The 9,378-nt window shown below is 42.5% G+C and overlaps 1 protein-coding gene across 1 annotated transcript; it reads right to left on the bottom strand.

Moving 5' to 3' along the window:
• Positions 1–2,393: 2,393 nt before the first annotated feature.
• chst6 (carbohydrate sulfotransferase 6) lies at positions 2,394–8,867 on the bottom strand. The gene is made up of 3 exons (XM_023827056.2): positions 8,582–8,867; positions 8,041–8,303; positions 2,394–4,308 (listed from the first exon to the last, which is right to left on the bottom strand). Exon 3 carries the CDS (start codon positions 4,259–4,261, stop codon positions 3,065–3,067), a length of 1,197 nt encoding a protein of 398 aa, XP_023682824.1. The 5' UTR covers positions 4,262–4,308; positions 8,041–8,303; positions 8,582–8,867; the 3' UTR covers positions 2,394–3,064.
• Positions 8,868–9,378: the final 511 nt, after the last annotated feature.

Here is a 9,378-nt window from a genome sequence, read left to right as displayed (position 1 = left end):
TAAGGTACGTTCTTCGTAAGGATCGTTGCTTATCACGATAGTGTATAGCTTACCGAAGACTTGTCAGGTAGTAACTGGTCTGGAACAGATGTAAGTAATTTCCACGCATCCTCTAGTATGATGTATATACCTAACAATTAATTAGCCGTCATTAACCGTTTAACGTTTTTTTCCCCCAAGTTTATTATATTACACTGACATTTCAGGGCACGTATCTGGACCATCCCTCACTCAGAGGAAGGGTCCAGACCAAGTGCGTCACTAAAGATTTTGGTCCCCATGAAAACATATCATATTGGGCCCCCAATTCAGACCAATCCAATCCGCTCAAATTTTTATGGCCCGTATAAATAGTCCTTCAGTCCTGCAATCCCCAGTCCAGTCATCGATGTTGCTGTCTGCATGTGCTCCTCAGTGTGCCCCTGCCTGATCTTCCCATTCCATCGATCTTCCATCAATGGTCCAAATGGTCTCATAGTCCATTTCTATATCTGAAAAGGTACATTTACCCTTGAGGGTACAGCCTCAGTGACAAGCAAGATACAAATTGGTACTTTTTTCCTGTGAGAGTGCAGCGGAGGCAGCCCAGGGACAAGATGCCTCCTGGGCATGTCCAACCAGGAGGAGATGCAGGACATGCCAGAGAGATTATATCTCTCAGATGACTTGGGAACATCTTGGAGGAGCTGGAGGAGGTGGCTGGAGAGAGAGGGAGGTCTGAACATCCATGCCTAGACTGCTGCCCTTGTGACCCTAAGTGGCAGAAAATGGGTGGATAGATAAGAAAATTAATTCCAAAGTACAGTTGTTCTGTTAGTCTGGTTCAGATGTTACGCACATTTTTTACAACATAACATCCTTTACTGTGGCAGCTGGGCCTTTATAACCGTTTACGACCCTATAAATCCTGAACAAACCAAAGTCATACTCATTTCATAATCTTGGATGAATGTACCCACTGTTTCTGACCAGCAGCAAAGCCACACCCCTGTGGGATGATGGTGAATATTTGAACAAAACACATTTGGCTTGTTGATCTGAGCAGATCATAAATGTTAGCTACAAAACTCCAATATTTGCCTAGTAAATATAAAAAAGTCACATTGTCCACTAAGAAATATACACAAAGATTCTTGTGGTTTGTGGAGACGTATCATAAAGGCAATGCACAATGTTCCTTTAGAACAGGCTAATCTGTTTATATTTTCTGAAACTTTCAGAATGTTCTTTGGAAAATGCTTGAATGCAACAGAAAATGATGTTTTTTTTACAAATTCCCAAAGAACAAATGAATGTGATCATAAATACAGGAATCAACCTGTCTAAATAAAGCTCATTATTAAAAATGTGTAAATCAAAATGTATTGCAAATTGTCATTAAATAATTTTTAACATTAGGCTACACGCTGAGATAACTGTAGCACTGTGATAATAAAAAAAAACACAACGGGAAGTGAAAGAGTATTATACCCTAACATTAATAATCATTTTGAGTTCTAAAAAGTGATGATTGTTAGGCTGAACAGCAAATCATGTTTAGAGCAGACATGCATATAAACACAATGAAGACAGCTACTTGCAAGTGTAAAAACACATTTATGCAATCTTCTGTCCACAACTGATAATGTATTGATCAAATTTAGATGGACAAGCCAATTCAAGATCAATACAGACCAATGACCATACGTTACCGGGTTTATCCTGTATATAATTACAGTGATTGTTTTTCATTTACATCCATACTTGACAGAGATGTTCTCTGTACTTGCTTGTTATGTGTATTGGATATGGGCTTCAGCCCTTTTCTGCAATACGTTTGTGCCTTTTTCACGCAAGTCCTCGCCACTTTTAATTCATACTCTAGCGAGGTGTTTGCATCCCCCTTTATGATTTAATAATTGTCCATTGTGTTATTTCTCATTCCCCCCGCACAATGAAATGCTACAGTCATGCCAATAATGTCTCATCACACCAGTTCTATACCGTGGTCCGATTTTGGGTTAGTGTTATGAATTTTATTTTACCCGTCTGTGTTAACTGAATGTGTGGTGTTGTGCTAATACCACCGTGTCTCATGTTTGTTTGTAGAAGTGTGACCCATGTAGTTCTTTCACTGAGGAGTTTTTGTTTCTGTTCCTGTCAGGTTTTGACAACAGAAGGAGAGAATCGCCATCGATTCCCGACCTGACAAAAAAAAAAAAAAAAAAGTGTACTGACTGATTACATACTTCCTATATACTGTTCTACACTCTATTTCTACAGTAAGCTAACATTTCATAATGCTTACTGCAATTAACGAAAAGGTAGAATTTTTATGCAATGTTTTCACATGGTATGCCAAAGAAACGTCACTTTCCCGGGATACCCCAAGAAAAGTAATAATACTGCATAAAAAGCATTAATTTATTCTTTATTCATCTCTTCAGAAAAAAAACATCAGGCCACATTTTCAATAATTTCATATCATGTGTGATGCAGACAGTTCTGTAAAAATGCACATCTGCATATTCTCCTTTTTCACTGCATGTTTTGTATGAGACATTTCCAGATCTTCCACTTTCCCCTCCCTTTACTGCAGGTACCTGCAAATCAAACTATCATTTAAATATTAAACAGAATTCTTAAAAAGCTAAATCAACATATTCCTTCATCCCTGTAGAAAACTTAATGAGTGATGCAGACAAACTAAGCCCCAATCATCGAAAATCCAAGGTTTCTAATCGTCTACCAGAAAGGTTAAAAAAAAAAAAACTCAGACAAAATGAGTGCATTGCGAGAGTTTTTTTTTTTTTTTTTTACATCCTTTACAAATCTATAAAACACATGAGTAACAGTGCATATATTCAATGTGCATTGTGTAAACTGTATGTACATGTGTACATAGGTACAAACATGTAGATCCATGAGTCTCCACCAGAGGGCGACACATTGCCAAATGATGTAAGCAGAAAAACAGCAAGTAAGTGATTCAACAGGGGCCATGCAGAGAATGCATATCCATTATGCATTTTACCATTCTTGCTTCTGAGTCAAAGTGCCAGAGGTCTGCTTGGGGCAAGCAACCTCACCACATGGGCAACTGAGTCGTTTTTGAAGGGAGCCAGCTGAAGTGGTGGCGCTTGCGCGACGCCACCAGATCCAGGTCAAGGCGCTTCTGCTCCTTCTCACTGTCCACGAGCTGGTAGCCCAGCAGTGACATGGCGCCCTTGCACACCTGCTGGATGCGCTGCACCATGCTGTGAGGTAGCGTGGTGCGCCAGGCCTGGGACACGTCCTCCGCGTTGCGCGACGTGATCTTGAACGCCTCATTCCTCGAGCCCTTGCCCTTGCCGTGGGTCACCTTGTAGATCCAGTCCTGGAGCTGCGGAGTCATCTCCAGGTCGACGAATTTGTATAGGTCCTCGACCTCCGCCAGCGGGTCGCGCACCATGTCCTCGTAACGGACCATTTTGTAACGTCCGCGCAGGAAATCGGGCGGTTTCAGCATGGCGGTCTCGTAGATGCGTACGTGGCTGCGGCACACCTCCTGCAAGACGTGGAGGTCTGAGTCGGTGACCGGCTTGTCACCCTTCTCCAGCACCAGAGCACTGTCCCTCAGCAGAGACCTGATGGCCTGCCCACGGGACCTGGCTACGGCACGCGGGTCCCGGATCAGGTGTATGATGCGCAGGTCAATGGTGGGGTCACGCAACAGCGGGTATAGAGACTCCAACTCGAAGAAACGCACCTCCTTCAGTACCACGTGGCTGTAGCTGTGGCAGGCCTCTTCTGCCTTCTGCAGGCCGCGTATGTTACAGTGGCGCCTGCACTCAGCCTCATCGCTGAGGGAGTGGCGGGGCGTGAGGGGGCAGGCGGGCGGCGAGCAGAGGGCACGGCTCTGGCTCCACATGAAGAGGTGGGAGACATTGCGCTGGTCTGGTGTGTAGGCCTCAAGTACGGACAGGTCACACTGGAAAATGCTGCGCATGAGGTCGCGCAACGCCATGCGCAGGGCACGCGCCCCCGGCTGCCGCAGCGTCGTCCACACGTGCCACCCCGGCTCCATCAGATAGAAGACGTTGGGGTGCTGGCTGAACACCTGCCCCAGAAAGGAGGAACCCGAGCGCCAGGAGGACAGCAGGAGCACGTGTACCTTGCCCCGCGGGGCCGTCGACTCCGACGGCATGAGGCGCCCGTACCATCCGAACATCAGCACCATAGCGACGCCCTGCAGCAGCACCACGGTCACCACCGCCGACGGGATCAGCCTGCAGCGCAGCATCGCCGGCAGGTCGCCACACCTCAGTTTGCCCTGTCGCCCTGCCAGTGCTAAAGGAGAGAAACCATGTCAAGACAAATGGGCCTTAGTCTTGCCCCATCCACACACAGATACAGTGGCAGGAAATAGCATCCCCCAGGCAGGGGTGCTGGTAAAGATTTTGGGCCCCCAACAGAGTATAATTTTTTTTTAGGGCCCCTGTCACTCAATCTGTAACCCCCACCACACACACACACACACACACACACACACACACACACACACACACAGCATCCATCCCCACAAGGCCACAGTGCAACATATATATCACAAAGTGTCGGGGGGGGGGAAGGTTATCATGCTACATGAAGTGCGAAAAACACAGGACAGTGAAGGCATGAAAAAATGAGCATCAATCGCAGCGCAGAAGGTCAGGGAAGGAGCCTCTTGGTTCTGCCTTGAGAAATTCTATTCTCTATTTGAGCCAATTCAGTGCGGTTGCATCATTAGGCCATTAAATGTGTTGCGTGCATTCAATTTCCCCTCAATCCAGCTCAAGGGGCTAATTGCTAGCATATACAGGCATCCATGGCCAAAAAAGGTCACCCAGGTTCGGGCGGTGGGGGTGGGGGTGGATGATATCACCTAACAGAGTAATTCATGACCTGCAGCCACCCCAAAGCTGAAGAAGGTTTGGCCGATTTAACAGCAGACTTTTGCAACTCCTTGTTTAGTTTTCATCATTCCTGGGTGGAAGTCAAGCCCAGTTGCTTAAACACTAAAATGACTTGTATCTGCACAGCCCCATGGTGCAACATACATACCACAAGTGTCAAGGGGAGGATTTTCATGCTACATTAAGCGTGAAAACACAGGACAGTACAAATATGGAGGCTACATACAAAGACAGTGTATTGCGTGTGTAAACAGGGTACAGTGTTAATAATGCTTCAGGTTAAACCCAAGAATATCTTACTGCCATTACCACTGTGCAAATAATGATGAATCCAGGATATATTAATGTTTAAGCTGTTTTGTGTCTTTTGGTTTTTCATTTTGGACAAAAATGGTACAAAGTAACACTATACGGACTATACGGTACAACGTAATACTATACGCCTCCCAAATTGTCAGTCATAAATCATTGCTTAAACCACAATATTATCATTGTATTTTATAGACCTAACAACCTTCTTTTTAAAATGACAAATTTTCCCCACAAACAAACATGCAAAATTCATTTGCACAAAAACAGGGATTAAAACTGAGTATTCATATAGTTTAAATATAGCCTAGTGTTCCTACAATACAATGGATTATAATTTCGTATAACCTACTTGGATTTAATACCATTTTATTTAACACAGAGTGCAATGCCGTGCGCTGCAAACGTTTTTTTTTTTGTTTTTTTTTTAAACTTGATATTATTGGCGTGTTTAGCTCAAAGTCATCATGAGCTCCACCAAGTCCCAGGACATTTTAGGAGGCAGAAACTAGACCACAGGTGGACCTTTCCTACACGAATATGACCAAGAGCACTTCCACAGAAAAGTGGTTAATCGACTGACATTCCACAAAGGCCATCGCAGTTTTCCGACGGTATAACCTCCACATGAGAGTTAAGAATCCCTCTGTGTATGTTCTGAAGCCCCATAAAATACTACAGAGAAGGAATGAGTCCTGATATCCTGACAAGGGAATCGTGTTCTACTGGATTTCCAAAGTGTGTCATTAATACAACAAAATCTATTCCGCATTCTGGAACATTACATACAACTCAGGGTGTTTTGCTAAGTTTTGCCAAATATTCAGGAGTTTACTCGGTAATGGTAAGAATCTGCACCAATAAATTATTATTGAACATTTTCACTCATCATACCAACAGGTCACTAACAAGTTTGTATGATTCCTAGTGAACATAATCACTATTATGTGATAGTTTCATGAGTTTCTGATGGGTGCACGTTAACATCAATAGGATGGATGATTGTCTTACAAATTTTGATTGGCAGGAAAATAAAAATTACACATCCCCTATTAACACAGAGTATAATTCTATTGAACAGCACCTTGCAATAAAAGATGCCCTCTTTGTTTTCTTAATAATTGGTATGAGAATAGCAGCAATCAATGAACGGTCTATAAAGAAACATCTCAGCAACTCTTTTCAATCATCCATTATCCATATTTTGTACTCGATTGTCTGAATATATAATGTTTGTTGCCTCTTTGCTTTCAGCACGGCAATTCTATTCTACACTGTTATTATCTCGCACTTTCCTTGTCAAAGTAGAGAAAGCAATAGTTGAAGTACATAATTCTACAAGAAAGAAATCTAATGCCAAACATGGCTGACTGCCTTTTACATTGTACTCATATACAGTATCTTATTACCCTCTGAGGGAATCTTTAGTGTTTCTAATAGACTGCAGGCCAACAGAGAGATGAGAGGAGAAAGTGGGTTTGAGAAAATGGCAGTCTTGGTATCTACAGAAAATACATAGGATACAGAGAAGAGTAAATAAGACAGATGGTAACGAAAAACGAGGTTCGTGTTGCACTCTGTGATGGACCAACTGTTGGACATCAAGAAACCCACGAATGCAGTACACAAAAGAATGCCCGTTGTTGCATTAACATATTACTTATTTCCTCTCTAAAATGTGGACTGAAAAATAAGCTCGGCACATTGGATCGGTTTTTTCTCAGAGCAGACCGTGAATCAGCATCATATCACATTTGCGTATTTGCTCTACTGCCTCCAAAATTCATCCAGGAAAAGACAGTATTATTACGTCGACTTCGAAAGTAAAATGAACACATCGTGCTTCACAAACCTAAAAAATGAAAACTTGTGCTCTACATTCAAAAGCAAATAAAGTGTAAAACATTCTTTTCCGTAAACCCGATTATTATAAATGGATGTGCTTTCGGTTAATAACATAATTAGCAGCATAAGAATGTACGTGTTGGATTCAATACCATAATGGCAGGCCTGCCTAAACAGCAGCGAATAACATCTATTAAAAATACACTTATTTTCAAACTACCTGCATCTGGACGTAAAGCTAAAGTCTACAAAATGAATAAGAATTTAACCCTAACAGTAATTTTGAAGTATTCGCCTATATAGTTAGAAAGCATTTTCCCCGAATTACTAAAATATGTTTATTAAGGTAAAAGACTTCCATCAACAAAATCAGCCTTAATTTTCTAAAAAGGTAATTGTTACTTTCTATTAAAATTAATTGGTAACATAATAACTGCTTCCCTGTAAGCTAATTGAAACGCTTTAATGTAATCAGGAAGAATGATGGTGTGGATTGCGAACTCGATCGGGTTTAAGAATGTATTCTGTACCATAGTAAAAAAAAAAAAAAAAAAAAAAAAAAAAAAAAAAAGATGAAATACAAATCTTCAAATTCTGAATTTTCAGTGTCGAGATTAACATAACAATATAAGCAAAAAGCAAGTTAATTGTAATAACGCCAGTACTTTCGGTCGACATGATGGGATGCCGTAAATAGCGCCCGTAAACGCTACTCATGTTTGTAATTCGTAACTTTCCCCGACGGACAGCTGTCCCTGACAATTATACTGATGGCGAGAGTTTCTAACCGAGAGCCCAGCAAAGCACATAAAGTTTGACGTTTAAAAAAGCGGCTGAAACGGGAGCCCCGAGTCACGGGACCGACCGCACATTTATAAATAGTTGCGCCCCCTTTTCTTAATGTAAAACGCAACGTGATGCACGTATAAACAATTCGATTATTTTTTATCGAAAAAAGAGCATAAATACGCACCTCTTTGTATGGTTTTCCGGGAAGACTCGAAAAACGTTACTATAGCTGAAGTAATCTGTCTTGTCCTTTTCTACGGAGGACCTTGAAGATCATCAATGGACGGAGACTGATCCTTTGCGCGAGAGTCTCGGGTCTCAGAATGTCAGTACAAAGAATAGCATTGAGACGTGGCCGTGAACCGCGGGGCGGGTGCGGGTGCGGGTGTGGGGGGGTCCGGCCACTGGACGGTGGCAACGCGGTAGACGCTGGGAAACGGCCTGATCCTGGAATCACAAGATGGCAAAGTGTTACATATTACACACACCGGAGATCTATGTGATCCACTTTTTAGGTTTAATTGATACTATTTTTACGCATTAATAGGCTACATTTTTTTAGTGCTGGTGATGACTGTTAAAAAGAGGGTTATTTTAAAACACCGAATGATTAAACTGCGGGGGGGAATTTAACAGCAGAAAAGTTAAGCAGCTCAGCAGCTAGTGCAGTTAGATAATGTGCCGTGTCGAACGAGTCCCGATCTCGCCATCGACTGTATTCGCACCTCACTTTAAGCGCTTCGCTTCTTCTGTTTCGTAGATTCTTGACACGCTCTCGTGACTCTTTTTGGTCAATTACTCCCTTTCCATAGTAACATCTTCTGCAGACAGACGGCTCAGCAATCTTACGAAACGTGTGCTGTTATCCACGGGGCGTCCGCTAACCAGCAGTACAATTTCTACTTAAGTTGCGATTCTGGCGTTTTCTAACAAAGCAAGGGTTTTGCCAGGGACATCCCCATGTGTAGGACAAAGCCCTTCGCACCTCCCCATCTTCCTGTTTCCAACACCGATCACCCTATTTGATAGCTGCTACATAAATTGACTACCATTAGCCAATTGTTTTCTAAGTATTAACTTAAAGCTTATTATTGGTCGAGAACACAAACCATGCACTAACATTCTGTACATTTTTTAAACTGTTACATTTCTGACCAAACACTGTGACAGCACAATCTGTTTCCTGCTTCCTAAATGACAAACACATCCATGCTTCCAGGTGTTTATTCTCCCGGTATTGGCACACTCAGCCCAGGAGAGTATGGAGTCGGTATAGAACATTCCGGCACGGCCAGTATTCTGCCCTTTTTTCCTACCCGACAAAAACTGCTTTCAAGCCCTACAGCACGCGCGAAATGAGCATTACATCACACGTCTACAATGTACAATTTTTTTACTACCCTTAAATAATGTGGTTTATCTTAGATGTTATTAATATTCGTTGTGATGCTCTAGACTAGGGTGACCAGATAATCCATGTCAGGGAGGACACTCTGAGCTAGGACAGGAATTGTAAATTACC

The sequence above is a fragment of the Paramormyrops kingsleyae genome, chromosome 13 (genome assembly GCF_048594095.1).
Source record: "Paramormyrops kingsleyae isolate MSU_618 chromosome 13, PKINGS_0.4, whole genome shotgun sequence".
NCBI classification, from domain to species: domain Eukaryota; kingdom Metazoa; phylum Chordata; class Actinopteri; order Osteoglossiformes; family Mormyridae; genus Paramormyrops; species Paramormyrops kingsleyae.
The sequence above is the reverse complement of the archived record's forward strand: the minus strand, read 5'-3'. Positions and strand labels throughout refer to the sequence as shown.